Raw genomic sequence first — 17,451 nt, forward strand, 5'->3', positions numbered from 1 at the left:
ATAGCACCTAATGTTTGGCATACCTTATTCAGAAAGTGTGCATGTGTCTGCTCTTTTTTTTCAAAGCAGCTGAAGAAGTGGAGCCAGGGCATTGTACTTCTTTTTGGCTTTATACACTAAAAGAATTCAGAGATACATTTTTTTTTTTAGGAGTTTTCAAATCATTTACATTTTCATTTGCTGAGAATGGAGTAAGAAATTCATGGCCAAAAATGGTTCTAGCTTGCAGGTTTGTCTTGAAGGGTGTTAAATATCACTCACAAGTAAGCCACTAGGCGATGGCTTCAATGGAAAGTTTATTTACTGCTGTGCTGGAAACGTTTTGAGAAAGGTCAGAATCACCTATAGATGGCAGTGAACAAGGACTGGATACTGCAAAATGTGGTTATGTAGGTGGCCTGGATGACGGGCGTGATCTTTTCTCCAAAAGCATTGTGGCAAATTTAACTGGAGCATCACTAGAAGGACGGTGAGGTTCTTCCCTTCAGATGCTCCTCTCTAGTTCTCAGGTAAAGACGTTCAGGACATTGGGCCACGCTGGGATCTTCTAGAAGCTTTTTTGGGGATCAAGAATCTCTGCCTTTGCGTTGTAGGGGGTCGTTGACAAGACTCATGGTCAGGAACTGAGAATGATTTTCCAGAAGGATGCGTCACTTATGGAGTGGTTGTAGGAAACTGGCCCCGTGTTGCAGTAACCCCCTGTAGGAAGTTGGCTCTGTATGCACTATTTCAAAGTAAGGAATAGTATGCACAGAGTCCAAGGGTTCCCGTTAGAGGTAAGATAGTGGCAAAAAGAGATAATACCAATGCTCTATTTTGTGGTAGTGTGGTCGAGCAGTAGGCTTATCAAAGGAGTAGTGTTAAGCATTTGTTGTACATACACACAGGCAATAAATGAGGAACACACACTCGGAGACAAATCCAGCCAATAGGTTTTGTTATAGAAAAATATCTTTTCTTAGTTTATTTTAAGAACCACAGTTTCAAATTCTACATGTAATATCTCATTTGAAAGGTATTGCAGGTAAGTACTTTGGGAACTTTGAATAATTACAATAGCATATACACTTTTCACATAAAACACAAATAGCTGTTTTAAAAGTGGACAGTGCAATTTTCACAGTTCCTGGGGGAGGTAAAGTATTGTTATTTTTAGCAGGTAAGTAAATCACTTACATGTCTCAGTTTTGGGTCCAAGGTAGCCCACCGTTGGGGGTTCAGAGCAACCCCAAAGTTACCACACCAGCAGCTCAGGGCCAGTCAGGTGCAGAGGTCGAAGAGGTGCCCAAAACACATAGGCTTCAATGGAGAGAAGGGTGGTGCCCCGGTTCCAGTCTGCCAGCAGGTAAGTACCCGCGTCTTCGGGGGGCAGACCAGGGGGGTTTTGTAGGGCACCGGGGGGGACACAAGTCAGCACAAAAAGTACACCCTCAGCAGCGCTGGGGCGGCCGGGTGCAGTGTGCAAACACGCGTCAGATTTTCAATGGTTTTCAATGAGAGACCAAGGGATCTCTTCAGCGGTGCAGGCAGGCAAGGGGGGGGCTCCTCGGGGTAGCCATCACCTGGACAAGGGAGAGGGCCTCCTGGGGGTCACTCCTGCACTGAAGTTCCGATCCTTCAGGTGCTGGGGGCTGCGGGTGCAGGGTCTTTTCCAGCCATCGGGATTTTAGAGTCAGGCAGTCGCAGTCAGGGGGAGCCTGGGGATTCCCTCTGCAGGCGTCGCTGTGGGGGCTCAGGGGGGGACAACTTTGGTTACTCACAGTCTCGGAGTCGCCGGAGGGTCCTCTCTGAGGTGTTGGTTCTCCACCAGTCGAGTCGGGGTCTCCGGGTGCAGTGTTGCAAGTCTCACGCTTCTTGCGGGGAGTTGCAGGGGTCTTTAAATCTGCTCCTTCGAAACAAAGTTGCAGTCTTTTTGGAGCAGGGCCGCTGTCCTCGGGAGTTTCTTGTCTTTCTTGAAGCAGGGCAGTCCTCTGAGGATTCAGAGGTCGCTGGTCCTTTGGAAAGCGTCGCTGGAGCAGGTTTCTTTGGAAGGCAGGAGACAGGCCGGTAGGACTGGGGCCAAAGCAGTTGGTGTCTTCTGTTCTTCTTCTGCAGGGGTTTTTCAGCTCAGCAGTCCTCTTCTTCTTGTAGTTTCAGGAATCTAAATTCTTAGGTTCAGGGAAGCCCTTAAATACTAAATTTAAGGGCGTGTTTAGGTCTGGGGGGTTAGTAGCCAATGGCTACTAGCCCTGAGGGTGGGTACACCCTCTTTGTGCCAAGGGGAGGGGCTCACATTCCTATCCCTATTGGGGGAATCCTCCATCTGCAAGATGGAGGATTTCTAAAAGTTAGTCACTTCAGCTCAGGACACCTTAGGGGCTGTCCTGACTGGCCAGTGACTCCTCCTTGTTATTCTCATTATCTCCTCCGGCCTTGCCGCCAAAAGTGGGGCCGTGGCCGGAGGGGGCGGGCAACTCCACTAGCTGGAGTGCCCTGCGGTGCTGGAACAAAGGGGGTAAGCCTTTGAGGCTCACCGCCAGGTGTTGCAGCTCCTTCCTGGGGGGAGGTGATAGCATCCCCACCCAGTGCAGGCTTTGTTACTGGCCTCAGAGTGACAAAGGCACTCTCCCCATGGGGCCAGCAACATGTCTCGGTTGTGGCAGGCTGCTGGAACCAGTCAGCCTACACAGATAGTCGGTTAAGGTTTCAGGGGGCACCTCTAAGGTGCCCTCTGGGGTGTATTTCACAATAAAAGGTACACTGGCATCAGTGTGCATTTATTGTGCTGAGAAGTTTGATACCAAACTTCCCATTTTTCAGTGTAGCCATTATGGTGCTGTGGAGTCAGTGTTTGACAGACTCCCAGACCATATACTCTTATGGCTACCCTGCACTTACAATGTCTAAGGTTTGGGTTAGACACTGTAGGGGCACAGTACTCATGCACTGGTGCCCTCACCTATGGTATAGTGCACCCTGCCTTAGGGCTGTAAGGCCTACTAGAGGGGTGACTTATCTATACTGCATAGGCAGAGTGAGGTTGGCATGGCACCCTGAGGGGAGTGCCATGTCGACTTACTCGTTTTGTTCTCACCAGCACACACAAGCTGGCAAGCAGTGTGTCTGTGCTGAGTGAGGGGTCTCCAGTGTGGCATAATACATGCTGCAGCCCTTAGAGACCTTCCCTGGCATCAGGGCCCTTGGTACCAGGGGTACCAGTTACAAGGGACTTACCTGGATGCCAGGGTGTGCCAATTGTGGAATCAAAAGTACAGGTTAGGGAAAGAACACTGGTGCTGGGGCCTGGTTAGCAGGCCTCAGCACACTTTCAATTCAAAACATAGCATCAGCAAAGGCAAAAAGTCAGGGGGTAACCATGCCAAGGAGGCATTTCCTTACACCCCCACTCCCACTTTCTGCCTGATATTTGATGCTAACCTGACTGAGGGTGTGCTGTGACCCTGCTAACCAGGTCCCAGCACCTTCGTTCTTTCCCTAAACTGTACCATTGCTTCCACAATTGGCACACTATGGCACACAGTTAAATCCCTTGTAAAAAAAAATTCCTTGTAAAAGATATCAGTGGAACCAAGGGCCCAGTGGCCAGGGAAGATCTCTAAGGGCTGCAGCATGTATTGTGCCACTCAAAGGGACCCCTCACCATACATGAACACTGCCATTGCAGATTGTGTGTGTTGGTGGGGAGAAAAGGGTAAAGCCGACATGGCATCCCTCTCTGGGTGCCATGCCCACAAGCCACTGCCTCTGGCATAGGTAAGTCACCCCTCTAGCAGGCCTTACAGCCCTAAGGCAGGGTGCACTCTCCCACAGGTGAGGGCATAGATCCATGAGCAATATGCCCCTACAGTGTCTAAGTCCATTCTTAGACTCTGTAAGTGCAGTGTGGCCATATGGAGTACATGGGCTGGAAGTTCGTCATTACAAACTCCACAGCTCCATGAAGGCTTCACTGAAAGTTAGTTTGGTATCAAACTTCTCTGCTCAATAAACCCACACTGATGCCAGTGCCAGATGTATTGTAAAATGCACCCAGAGGGCATCTTAGAGATGCCCCCCGAAATTCACCCAACTCTCTAATGTGTGGCTGACCAGTCTATGCCAGGCTGACAAATTTCTGACCCCGTGGGGTGAGATGCTTTGTGCTCGCTGGGGTCAGGGACAAAGCCTGCTCTGGGTGGAGGTGCTTCACCACTCCCCCTGCAGGAACTTCAACACTTGGCAGTTAACCTCAAAGGCTCCTGCCTTTTGTTACACTGGCCCAGGGCACTCCAAGCCCAGGGCTGCATACTGAGCCCCATTTTTGGCAGCAGATCCGGCTGGAAAAGTATTAAACATAAGGGGGAGTGACCACCTCAGCTGGGACCACCCAAAGAGTGCCCAGAGATTAGGTGACCCTCTCCTTGCAGAATCCTTCATCTTGTTTTGGAGGAGGATAGGCAATAGGGTTAGTAATGTGTCCCCCTCCCCAAAGGGAGTGGGCACAGGAAGGGTGTAGCCACCCTCAGGGACAGTAGCCATTGGCTACTGCCCACTGACCCCTGTAACGCCCCTAAATCTAGCACTTAGGGGCACCACTGAACCTTGCTCTTCAGATTCCTGGCATCCTGAAAAGGAGAAGAACTGAAGAGGTGCACCAGCAGAGAAGACTCCAGATGACAACTGACTTGGCCACAGCCCTACTGGCCTGTTCCTACTGGCCTGTTTGCAGCTTCAAGACTCCTGCGACAAAAAGGTGACATCCTGTAGGACCAGCGACCTCAACAAACCCTCAGAGGACTGCCTGCCTACCCATGGACGAAGATAGCTAGAGGACAGAAGCCCTGTCCACAAAGAAACCTCCAAGTAGGACTCCAGAGCCACCCCAGATCCGCGAGCCCTGCCCGCTCTGCATCCAACACCCATAGCCTATGTCAGGTGGCCCACCAGTCCAGAGAAGGTCCTCATGTGATTACAACCTCGAGTCCACCCTGGGTTGACCCCTCTTGACCAACAAGATGAGGCCTGCAGCCTAAATCCATAGGATCACCCCCCTCGACCGCAACCGGCTCCGATTTCCCAATGCCTAAAAGGTACCCCTGCCCCTGAAGCCCCCTGGCCTTGGGGAACCAAACGACAGTCCAGCGGGCTCTCTACTTACCTGTACAGCCGTTGGTTTTCTTCTGCCGACTCCCTAAACCAAGCATGCTCCATCTTTGTGAACCCTCCTTGCCCCCAAACCTCCCGCTCCCCACCCCCATGTTCTCCCATTGAAAATCATTGGGCGGCAGACTCTGTATGTGCAACCTGCACCCAGCCGTCTCCGTGCCGCTGAAGGTGTGTATTTTGTGCTGACCTGTGCACCTCACCTCCCCCCGGGTGTTGATCTAAACCCCCAAGGTCTGTGCCCTGAAGTCGCAGGTACTTACCTGCAAGCGGTTCCTTTTTAAGTGCCCCCAGTCTCCATAGGATTCCATTGGGCGCCCAACACCAGCTTTGACCTCTGCACCCGGCCGGCCCTGTGTTGCTGGTGGTGCACCCTTGGCGTCTTCCTAAACTTTGCCCTGTGGACACCTTAGCCCCTGAAGAATGGGATCATAAGTCGAGTATTTACCTGCAAATTGTGTTGTCACTTTTCCTGCCCTAGGACTCCATTGCTTTCTATGAGAAACCGCACTGTGTCCACTTTTGAAATTGAAAAGTCTTACTTACCTGTAACCTGCTTTACTGTGAATTCTAAACAAAGTGCATTTGATACTTGGAAGTGATAGATTCTTGAAACTGTACTCATCTGCAAAGATCCTTCTGGTTCTAGAAATAAAGTAACAAAGTATATATTTTGATACATAAAACATTGGCCTGGAGTTAGTCACTGAGTGTGTGTGCTTTGCATAAGCCTAACTGCTCGACCACACTACCACAAGAGAGAGCATTAATATCTAATTTAGCCTCTGTAAAGCCGCTGGGGATCCACCCGACTGTGTACACTATACCTTACTTTAGTATAGTATATAGAGAGCCAGCTTCCTACAGTGGTATCTCCTGGTAGGAGCCCCATGGACTTATCCTTTGAAGCAGGAACTGGGATCAAATCAACATTAAGCCTCCAGAGGTGCACAGGGGTTACAAAAGGACCATGCCACCTTCCCTAAAAAGTAAGCAGGGGAGATTAGGCGATTTTAGAGTTGCACTCTCAGAGGGTAGAGGAGTCAGTTATTGGTCTGCTTGGTATTTTGGAAAAAATGGATGCACTACAGGTTGTTTTCACCTTCCTTTGTCCTCTATCTTGCCAGAGAAAACACACTATCTATAGCATAGGTTCCTGCACAATATATTTTGATACGTGCATCATTTATTAGCAGTGTGATATTCAGGAAAACAGATGACGAACGCGTCACGGTTACCATTCTCTGACAAACTGCACCACAGAAGAGGCACCCACTGAAAAGAACAGGCATCCTGACAGGGAAACAAAAAAAGGTAGAGAACACCAATAGAACAAATAAAAAAACAACTATCTGTGGAAACAAATTTTAAAAAAGAGAAAATGTCTTTTAAAAGCCACTTTTCTGGCTAAAATTGAAAATGTGAAATTAAAAATGCTTATCTAAAAAGGCATATTCTTAGATCGTGCACGTGCTGCAATACATGTACCTTTTATGACTATTAAAAACACCCATGAAATGTGTTACTTAGCTCTATTACAGGTTTTCAATACGAGTATCTTCACTACCATTCCTGGTACTTACACATGTATAATATAGAAAGATAATTCACCTTGAAGACAACAAACATTAGCAAAGCCAGTGGGCCTGGAGTTGGCTGGCTACGTTTGTCTTCACTGTTTGTGAATGTTTTTTGTAAAATGATACAAGGGGCTTCTTTTTGTATGGATGAGCAGAATGCTGTCTCCCACAGAGCTAAGCCAATAGCTGATGTGTGCTGACACACTGCCCCCATGCTGTAAATAATGAATAAAGAGGGCTGGCTGAACCCCCCTGTAAGTATACATATCATTTTAATAGACTCAAAATGTATAAGCTAACATCAAACATAAAAGGTTTTGTTTTTCACAAAACAAGTAGCCCCTACCAATTCTAACAACCAGATGACAAGATATATGCACATCATGTGAATTTAGAAGAAATTTGTGGTGCAAATGCAAAAATCACTTAAGTATATATAGCATGAAAATAGGGCAGTCAGTGCAAAGCTCTAGATCCACCACCAGAGCCATGCAATCAGGCATACAAGAGTGAATGGCACGAGTATCACACATGGCCGAGAGATCTAACAGGATCATAGTGGACATAGCCGGGTTCAAAAATAATCCTAAGCAGGGCAGAGTGACCTCAGTAACAGGCTTGTGCATGTCCCTAAACCCAGGTAGAGATGGGTCGGATGTTGTTAAGTATTGCTGGGTCGGTCAAAGGTTTGTTAAAGACGTGGGCCACCAAAGCTTTCCTTTAAGCAAAGATAGAGGTTCAGATAAAACAGGACAGACTGGATTGTTTTTGTCTTAAACAGAGTTATTTTACAGGTTCAGCATTCCCATGATGGACAATAATGTGCCGTACAAAGCTCACCGGTAAAGGATGACGTACTCATGACCCTGTTTCCTGGAGAGGCGATATGCTGGTGTCACCCTGGTGATGGCCAATAAGGACTTTAGTAGCAGGGACAGTCTGTTGTACACAGAATAAGAGACCTTGATGTCCCGGTCACACCTGAGGAAGATTTGAGAGAGGAAAGTCACTAATGCGGCCCTAGACACACTGTGAAATCAATTCAAAAGACATCACGAATGAATCAATATGCAGTATAAAAGAGGGGTTTATGATTGGACATTTGAGGAAGAGAGCAGCCTGAAGCAGTAACTGAACCCATGCACATATCAGCACCAAGGCAGCTATGACCAACATTATTTTCTTTAAACATTCTATGTAAATAGCATGTACAGCTGCACCCAAATCAATGCTATTGACAGACGAACATCAGATTTGGAAGTACCACCTACAAGCTCTCCAACTCTCCGTTTGAAAAAAGGCTTGAGATGCTTGCAGATAAGCAAGTTGCAGATGTTACATTCAACAGGTGGATGTGGTCTGTGAGTAAATTTGACCTGAAAGCCTCAAAAGAGTGGAGCTTCCTAGACCTTTAAGAACAATAGCCCAATTTTCAAAATGACCGGCTTTCGAGAGCCACTTAGCTTTAATAGACATGAAGCAGGCGTTTTGTTCATGTAAGTAAAGCATCGTGTGGTAACGCACTGTCATTTACAGACAGCACATGTTCCACTGAGATAGCCACTACATTTGCACAGACATACAGTTTTACTATAATACTGTATTGCACACAATTGATAATGTGCAGAGATCTTGCTTCTGTGGATATTCATAATTTGTGCGTCAGTAAGTAAAAGTATATATTTATTTGTTTTAATTCTATTAGTTCCCACCACACTTTAGAAATACATAACATGTGCTTCAATTTTGTTTCCTAACCACTGAATGTATTCAGTTCATTTACATTTTGTTGTATGTTACAAACAAATGACATCCTACAGGCTTTCGTTTCGCACTCCCTGCACCCAAGCTAGATTGCCTCATAATTCACTTTACTTTTCTTTCTCAGACTTGTCAGAAGACATAGCCAGGCATTCGATCTTGGTCTTTAAAGTCCAGCAAATGCAGCAAGATAATTACAGAATTTAAAAGCAACTTTATTTATTGCTTGGACTTCCACAGCCCACCAGAATTCAACTTGTGACCCAACCCCCGGTTTGGGAAACACTACAATAGAGGGCTTACTGAGTGAGGGGTTTTCCTCCTCAACTGAAGAAAGCTGCAACATTGCTCATGTGAAATGCTCACACCCCCAGAGGTGGACCCAAGAACCTGACAATTAGGACCAACACAGGCTGTTATGAGTGAAGGAACCACAAAGAGAGAAGTCTTACGCATGGGGCAACAGATGGCTTTCCTTCCTGAGGTTAGTGTGACTGTTATAAAGTGAAAACCCTGCCTTTGTCGTAAAAATTTGTGAATAACCGACTGCACAAAGTCTTACTAATCATGCCTGCAGCCATGCAGCGTCTTCTTATGCAAAGAATCTAAAAGCCAGAGAATCTCCGTTAGATGGCACTTGAAAATGATTTATTCAGGTGGAGGTCCATGTCTTTTCTTTCCATTTGCCCTTCCTGCTGTTGCTTTTCTACCTGATGTAGAATACTATATGCTTTAACTCAGGTCACCTGCGTCCCAGTGACAGTCGCACCAATTGTGCTTTTGAGACGACTCCTAGCATATCATGTAGTGACAATGATGTCCAAGCCCGTTCTCTCTATCGCCTCTGAGGTGCCTATGTTCAGAGGAGTTTGATGTTCTGTTTTTGGAGCCTTGTTGAGTTTACTTATGCTATCAACTCAACGAGTGCATCCATATAACTGATCTGGGCACATTCTTTTTGTAGTGATATCGGCTCCTTACCTGAATAACTAAAAAACTAAATATGTTAAAAAAAAACACCATAACAATAGCCAAGCCAAACAGGAAAACTATCAACATTACTAGAAATCTAAGCTGACAGCTAAAAAGAAACAGAATTTCAGCCAATTAACTAGCAAACTAACTTGTTGCTCTCACCTAAAACATAGTGTAAATCAATCTTCCAAGAGAAAAAACTAACTGAAAAAAACAGCAACTAAATCTCCATCCTATTAGAACAGCATCACAAAGTCATTACCTGCCACGTTCTTCTTTGACACACATTTCACGCTTCCCAGTCTATGTAATACTACGTTTGTCTGACTGCCCCCACTTACCCACTGAGGTTATACAAGTGGCCGGTAAATTGCCTTAGCAAAGAGAATGGTGCAACAAGCCATTTCTTCCTCTTGGGGCTCTGAACGAACCCCAGATCATACTAATTTACACCGCAAACTTTGTCATTTAATGGGTATGAAAAAGCTAATGTTCTTTGCAAAGCATAAAGTAGAAACATATCAAAAGATATGGGCTTTATGTAGAAATATTCTTTTATCAGAATTCAATGAGTCAACTTGCCCCAGATAACTCAGATTGCTACATCTATTACCCCCCCCCCCCCCCCCATGCAGGGAGATACAGAAGAAGCAACTCAACAGAATGCCTAGTGGGTGTGGTGGGGAGAGGACAGTTGTTAGCCTTTAATCCATGTTACAGGGAATTCTAACAATTTACAAGGTGTCTTTTTTGCTGAGTTTGGGGGAACCAACCAGTCCTCCAGGATTTTTGCACACAGGTCTACATATGAGAGCCAGAACAGGGACCACACCCAAGGCCAACTCATTGTTCTAGGAATCTACCTCTCCACCATAACTGATCCTCGTTCAGCAAGTTGCATCTGAGAATGGCAAGACATTTTCTGCCGTTATCATAACCGCAGCCAAGGATAGGTTCTTCTGTACAACCTTAGAAACAAAACAATAATGATCAACGCCTCTGTTTTAACAAGTGGAATGCCTATTTCGCTTTTAAAATAATGCTCATAACGCACAAATGACTAGCCAAAGCCTGGTTGAACTCCGATTACCAACCAACACCTAAACCTGTGCACACAGTACCTAAAACAACAGTGGCACAACCACAATAATTAATTCCATAATCCAGGACTGGATCTTCCCAACACTCTAGAACATTGAAACAACTCATTTGGGTCCTGCCCAAAGATTAGCAGGCTGTTTTAGTGCTTTTGAGGTTATCAAGCTGTAGACTGCTGTACCTTCACAACAGGATGGAATGTCTGGACAACCCTGGATTACTTCCAAAAAGAAACCAAGTGAAACTGAAAACAATTCTTCACTTCATCTCCACCAGGTCAGTGACTAAGAATGTCTCAACTGATTATCTCCGCAGACACCAACCTCTGGGATCAGTTGCCATTATACACTCCAGTTGCATGTGACTGGTAGTAAAAGTTAAAACTCAGGCATGTAACCTCATCAGCCCAGAGGCAGCAGGAGGTGGTCCAAGAATCAGTTTTGTGTAGCTTAGGTGGATGCTCATTCCCCTAAACACACCCCTGAGTGACACATTCCCTTCCAAGGGCTGAAGGCCTGCGCCATCTTGGATTCCTCTGAGAATAGTGTACTAGTGTAAGGCAAAACAAGATGTGCTGTTATTGTGGGTAGAGTAGCTCTTGGTAACTTTTTACCCATCGGTTAGGAAATTTCAGAACTCTCTCTCTCACCCACAGGCTACAGGACTGTACGAAAATGGACCTCACCACCAGCTCCTCAGAACACTCCCTGGCTTTGTGGAAGAACAGAAGGAGCACTCTATCTGTTTGAGGCCTGTAAGGAGACCTGAAGGGTTGGACCTGATCCCACACGTTGGCTAACCTTCTGTGTGGCTAAAAACATACACTAAGCTGCAAGGGGCCTTTTTCCTGAATGAACCACCTAACCAGCTACATCTGGACCTGGACTGGACGCTGCTGGTGGCCTCTGGTTGAGTGAGTTCTGACCCCCCAAGTGCTTTGGTTGAAGTTGTGGAACCCTTGCTTCCTCTACCTGGCTACTCCAACAATCTATAAAAAGTTGGGACTTAGAATCCAACCCACAAGAGGACCATGACCAACCACCAAAATTAAGCCGCTCAAGGAGCAACCTCACTAGGCAAGAAAATCATGTTGGTCTAGCATGGAGTATTTGCCGTTTGGAGACCCAATTTGGTGGATCCTTGCTGCAAGCCTATCCGACTATCCGCTGGAGGATTCTGAGCTCCTAAAAAGAGTTTAAGTCCAAACAAATTAACCTGAACTGGGCAAAGGCATGAACAGTATCTACTCAATGACCTGACTTCTCTGGGCACAAAACCTGAACTTTTACACTCTGAGCTTTTTCTGCCAAAAACAAAAACTTCAGCAGGACTGCACCCAACTGCTATGCTAGCTCGAGAGGACTTCCTCGGATCCAGCTTGCAACCTTGCCCTGCTAGAGGATGTGGACTTCCATTTCAAACACTAAGTTAGAAGGTAAAATCTTTGACCGGAAAGAACCTGCTTCATCGTAGTCTAACTGATCACACTCAAGTCCCAGTCAAATCCTAAAAGTACCTTCAACTGTCACTTTACTTTTTTTGGCGTTTTTCTCTTTAAATTGTTATCTCTAATTCCTCTTATTAGATTTTTATAATTTTACTATCAATTTGTTCATTACGTTGTCTCTACTTTTACAAATTGTAGTAGGATGTTTATTAGTTTATTATGTTGTGTGTTTGACCTTTTAACCATTTTGGTTCTTCTATATGCTTTACACATTTTCTCCAAGGTCAGCCTGTCTGCTCTGTGCCAAAGCTGTGATGGACCACCATCCACCCTAATGAATAATTAACTTTCTTCAAGCGTCGTATATGTATGCTATAACCCTCAATGATGTTAGCGGTCAGAAGATAAATCAAACTAGGTTTATCCTTATTAAACTCTCACCACAACAAAAAAAGGCACCAGTTGAAACATATATATGTTTACATATACACACACATATATATTCACAAAAAATCTAAAGGTTACAGGGACGTTATAGTTAGATTCAGATTTTACACACATAAAATCATTGAAATTCAGCAGTTCTAGTTATACTTATCTCAAGAAACTACAACTACTGCAATGAGGCAACTATAACTTCGCCATGTAGAGTTTTCTCCTCAATAATTTTGTTTCAGCTGTTAGTGATATCATCGATGATGCCATAGAAGATGGCATGACTGATGTAATATGTGCGGTAATTAGCAGGGCACGGCGAAGAAGCAAGTTATATTTACCTTAGGGTATGAGTTAAAGTTTCTTGAGAACTGTAACTTCCTAATTTCTAGGGTTTTGTGTGTGTGTAAAATCTGAACCTCAATATGTTAGATTTTTTTTTTGTTAATGTAAGTTTTTTTTTTAAAGCTGTGTTTCCTAACTATAAAGTCCCTGTAAACTTTGTTTTTTCAGTGAATTTCCAGTTTGTTTTTTTAATGTAAAGTAATATTTAATCATTACTGTACACTTATCCAACTGCTGCTGCACACGGCCTTTGGTTGTGCGCAGAGGGGGGTTGGCTGCAGAGCTTGGCCTGTGGCTAACATCCTACATGCAGCCAACCCCATGCTGTGGATGTGTGAGTGGCTGAATGGGTGTGCTAGTGGGTGTGTGAGTGGCTGGGTTTGTGGCTGGGTACAGTAGCGGTTTTGTGGGTCTGTGAGTGGGTGTGTGTGTGTGTGCGAGTGGATTAGAGAGATCACACACAATGATAGGAGAGAAATATATAATGTCTACCCCAGGCAAACTCTCCATGAAAGATTGGCTCGGTTACTATGGACGTCCTTGGTGCTCAACTAAACTCCAGAATGTGCCAGTTTCATTTAAAGCAGAGCTCTGAACAGAACAACTTATAAAGTAATTAATCACACATGCATAGTGGGGACATCAAGATGATGTTATGTTACTCACTTTTCATTCATCTCAAGGCACCAGATTTCCAGCTCCATGGAATCCCCCTGCGGGAGAGGACAGAAACAAAATAAAACCGGTTCTTACAGTGTCTGATGTGAGATCTTGTTAAACAGCAACATCTTCCAAGGCTGCACAGAAGGAATGACCTAGGGACTAGGAGAAAGGAGAAACTCACTTTGCTGCAATCAAATTAAATTTACTTTTCAAAAAAACTAACCGTGCATTTTAACCCCTTCCCCGCCACGGACGTAATGGTTACGTCCATGGCAGCGCCCGTGTGGCGCCATGGACGTAACCATTACGTCCAGGGACTGGCAGTCGGGGGAAGCGCTAGCGCTTCCCCCGAGGGCCGCCCCCCAACACCCCCAGGCCAGGGCTGAAAGGGGAATCCCTTCCCCTTTCACGCCCACCCCCCCCCCGCCCCCCCCCCCCCATGACGTCAGCGCGCGATCGCGCGCTGATTTCATGGAAACGGGGAATGACGCGCTGGAAGCCATTTGCTTCCAGCGCGTCAAGGGAGAAGGTGAGTATTTCACCTTCGTGCGGGGTGGGGGTGCTCTCAGAGAGGCATCGAGGGAAAGGAAAGGGTTTTCCTTTCCCTCGATGTCTCTTTGAGCATTCCTGCTGCCCGATCGCGATGCGATCGGGCAGCAGGAATGCCCACTAGACACCAGGGATTTCTGTATGTGTGTGTGTGTGAGTGAATATTAGTGTAGGGGAGCGACCCCTTGGGCAAGGGTCGCTCCCCTTTGGGGGCACATGCTTTTTACGTCGTTTCTGCCCCCCCTGGGGGCAGATTGGCCCTATTTTTAGGCCGATCTGCCCCCAAGGGGGGCAGAAAGCCACTAGACACCAGGGATTTTATTGTTGCTGTGTATTTTTTGTGTTGGGGGGCGGCCCCTTGGGCAAGGGTCGCTCCCCTTTGGGGGCACATGTAATTTACGTCGTTTCTGCCCCCCCTGGGGGCAGATTGGCCCTATTTTTAGGCCGATCTGCCCCCAAGGGGGGCAGAAAGCCACTAGACACCAGGGATTTTATTGTTGATTTGTATTTTTTGTGTTGGGGGGCGGACCCTTTGGCAAGGGTCGCTCCCCTTTGGGGGCAAATGTATTTTACGTCGTTTCTGCCCCCCCTGGGGGCAGATTGGCCCTATTTTTAGGCCGATCTGCCCCCAAGGGGGGCAGAAAGCCACTAGACACCAGGGATTTTATTGTTGATGTGTATTTTTTGTGTTGGGGGGCGGCCCCTTGGGCAAGGGTCGCCCCCAGGGGCCCTCATGTATTTTTGGGCAGTTCTGCCCCCCTTGGGGGCAGAGAGGCCTATTTTTTTTAGGCCTTTCTGCCCCCAAGGGGGGCAGAATCCCAATAGCGCCAGAAATAGTATGTATGTATGTGTGCTTTGTGTTGGGGGGTGGCCCCTTGGGCAAGGGTCGCTCCCCCCAGGGGCGCAATGTATTTATTGTCGTTTCTGCCCTCCTATTTTTAGGCCGATCTGCCCCCAAGGGGGGCAGAAAGCCACTAGACACCAGGGATTTTATTGTTGATGTGTATTTTTTGTGTTGGGGGGCGGCCCCTTGGGCAAGGGTCGCCCCCAGGGGCCCTCATGTATTTTTGGGCAGTTCTGCCCCCCTTGGGGGCAGAGAGGCCTATTTTTTTTAGGCCTTTCTGCCCCCAAGGGGGGCAGAATCCCAATAGCGCCAGAAATAGTATGTATGTATGTGTGCTTTGTGTTGGGGGGTGGCCCCTTGGGCAAGGGTCGCTCCCCCCAGGGGCGCAATGTATTTATTGTCGTTTCTGCCCCCCTTGGGGGCAGATTGGCCCTATTTTTAGGCCGATCTGCCCCCAAGGGGGGCAGAAAGCCACTAGACACCAGGGATTTTATTGTTGATGTGTATTTTTTGTGTTGGGGGGCGGCCCCTTGGGCAAGGGTCGCCCCCAGGGGCCCTCATGTATTTTTGGGCAGTTCTGCCCCCCTTGGGGGCAGAGAGGCCTATTTTTTTTAGGCCTTTCTGCCCCCAAGGGGGGCAGAATCCCAATAGCGCCAGAAATAGTATGTATGTATGTGTGCTTTGTGTTGGGGGGTGGCCCCCTGGGCAAGGGTCGCTCCCCCCAGGGGCGCAATGTATTTATTGTCGTTTCTGCCCCCCTTGGGGGCAGATTGGCCCTATTTTTAGGCCGATCTGCCCCCAAGGGGGGCAGAAAGCCACTAGACACCAGGGATTTTATTGTTGATTTTTATTTTTTGTGTTGGGGGGTGGCCCCTTGGGCAAGGGTCGCCCCCAGGGTCCCACATGTATTTTTGGGCAGTTCTGCCCCCCTAGGGGGCAGATATGCCTATTTTTTAGGCCTTTCTGTCCCCAAGGGGGGCAGAATCCCCATAGCGCCAGGGATACTATGTATGTGTGTGTGTGCTTTGTGTGGGGGTGTGGCACCTTGGGCAAGGGTCGCCCCCCCCCAAAGGGTGCAATGTAATCTGGGTGATTTCTGCCCCCTCCCCTTGGGGGTAGATTGGCCTATTTTTTTTTTAGGCCCATCTTCCCCCAAGCAGAGAAGACTAGACTCGGGAAAATGAAAAAATGGTTAGTGGCGGAGTGTTTGTCAACTGGCGAAGTATTTACTTTTATGATAATAACAATTTTTCTCCTTTTTGTTTTAGTTCTAAGCTTTTGCTGACTTTGCTGTGGCTTGTTGCAGTTTTGGCAGTAGTTGTCCTGCGGTTTGCGTAGTTGCATGTTTTAGGTAAGTAAATAAATTTACTCCAAGTGAGTATTGTTGCAATGCATGAATGACATGTTTGTAGGTGGTGTACTGAATGCAGGATTGTGTGTGAAATTGTCCTTAGAGTTATGCACAATGATTATTGTGTTGTCTTATGTCTAATTTGCTTTTTTTTTTCTCTTTTTAGTGGGATATCGTTGGTGATTGCTGTGGCTGTGCAGAGTAGTTGCTGGTGAGTCAAGCTTTTTCAGGCAAGTGAGCAGTATAGATTTTGAGTTTATAATTCTTAGTGATAAACCTATACTTTGTTACTTATCTTACACAGTGCTGGTTGTTGGTGGTGTATTTGTCCAGTTAATTTTAGTAGGAAGGATCATGGCCAGCCGTAGGATGACCGCTCAGCAGGTTGTTAGTGTGCTTTTTGAGTCATCTTCTGACCATGAATATGAGACTGACTCTGCATCTGAGGCAGAGGAGGAAGTGCAGGATTCTGGAAGTGAATTTTCTGTCAGAGATGAATCATCTGATGATGAAGCCACTCTCAGTGCTGATGAAGGGCCTGTTTTAGAGGAGGACAGTGATGTGCCAATGGTGCAGGAGCCAGCGGCTGAAAGGCTTCCCATTGGAAGACCTGACGCATGGGTTGCACCAAACATGGAGCAGCCACAGTTGCCTGCGTTTACTGGTTTTCCAGGGTGTCGAGTTAATACGGAAAACTTTTTGCCCGTCAACTTTTTTGAGTTGTTTATGGACGATATATTTTTGGAAGAGATTGTTGAGCAGACTAATTTGTATGCAGAGCAGTTTTTGAGGGACAACGCTGCCAGACTTAGGCCACACTCTAGAGCTAGCCGGTGGATTCCCACAAATCTGGAAGAGTTGAAAAAGTTCTTGGGTTTAACTTTTTTGATGGGGCTGATAAGGAAGCCGTCGCTGTCTTCATATTGGTCTACTAGTCCCTTGATGGCAACTGCTATATTTCCTGCCATCATGAGTCGTAACCGGTATGAGCTTCTTCTTCGGATGTTGCATTTTGTAGATAATGCTTTAGCCTTGCCACGAGATCATCCTGATTCTGACCGTCTTTTTAAGATTAGACCTGTCCTTGATCATTTGGTAGATCGGTTTTCAGAGATCTATGTTCCAGGGAAAGAAATATCTGTAGATGAGTCTTTGGTCCTGTTCAAGGGTCGTTTGGTTTTTAGGCAGTACATTCCTAGCAAGAGGGCACGGTATGGAATTAAATTGTATATGCTGTCAGAAAGTAGTACAGGATATGTTT

General features: G+C 46.5%; 1 protein-coding gene across 7 annotated transcripts in view; it reads right to left on the reverse strand.

Annotated features, from left to right (window-relative positions):
• ATG13 (autophagy related 13) overlaps window positions 1–17,451 on the reverse strand; it is a 401,206-nt gene that overhangs the window by 276,459 nt on the left and 107,296 nt on the right. For all 7 annotated transcript variants that reach the window (XM_069221706.1, XM_069221705.1, XM_069221704.1 and 4 more), the window contains exons 5-6: window positions 13,450–13,496; window positions 7,563–7,703 (exon numbers count right to left, since the gene is read on the reverse strand). In XM_069221706.1, the coding sequence (XP_069077807.1) occupies window positions 7,563–7,703; window positions 13,450–13,496 (188 nt within the window). The remainder of the gene's footprint in view (window positions 1–7,562; window positions 7,704–13,449; window positions 13,497–17,451) is intronic.

Source organism: Pleurodeles waltl, chromosome 3_1 (genome assembly GCF_031143425.1).
Source record: "Pleurodeles waltl isolate 20211129_DDA chromosome 3_1, aPleWal1.hap1.20221129, whole genome shotgun sequence".
Taxonomy (NCBI): domain Eukaryota; kingdom Metazoa; phylum Chordata; class Amphibia; order Caudata; family Salamandridae; genus Pleurodeles; species Pleurodeles waltl.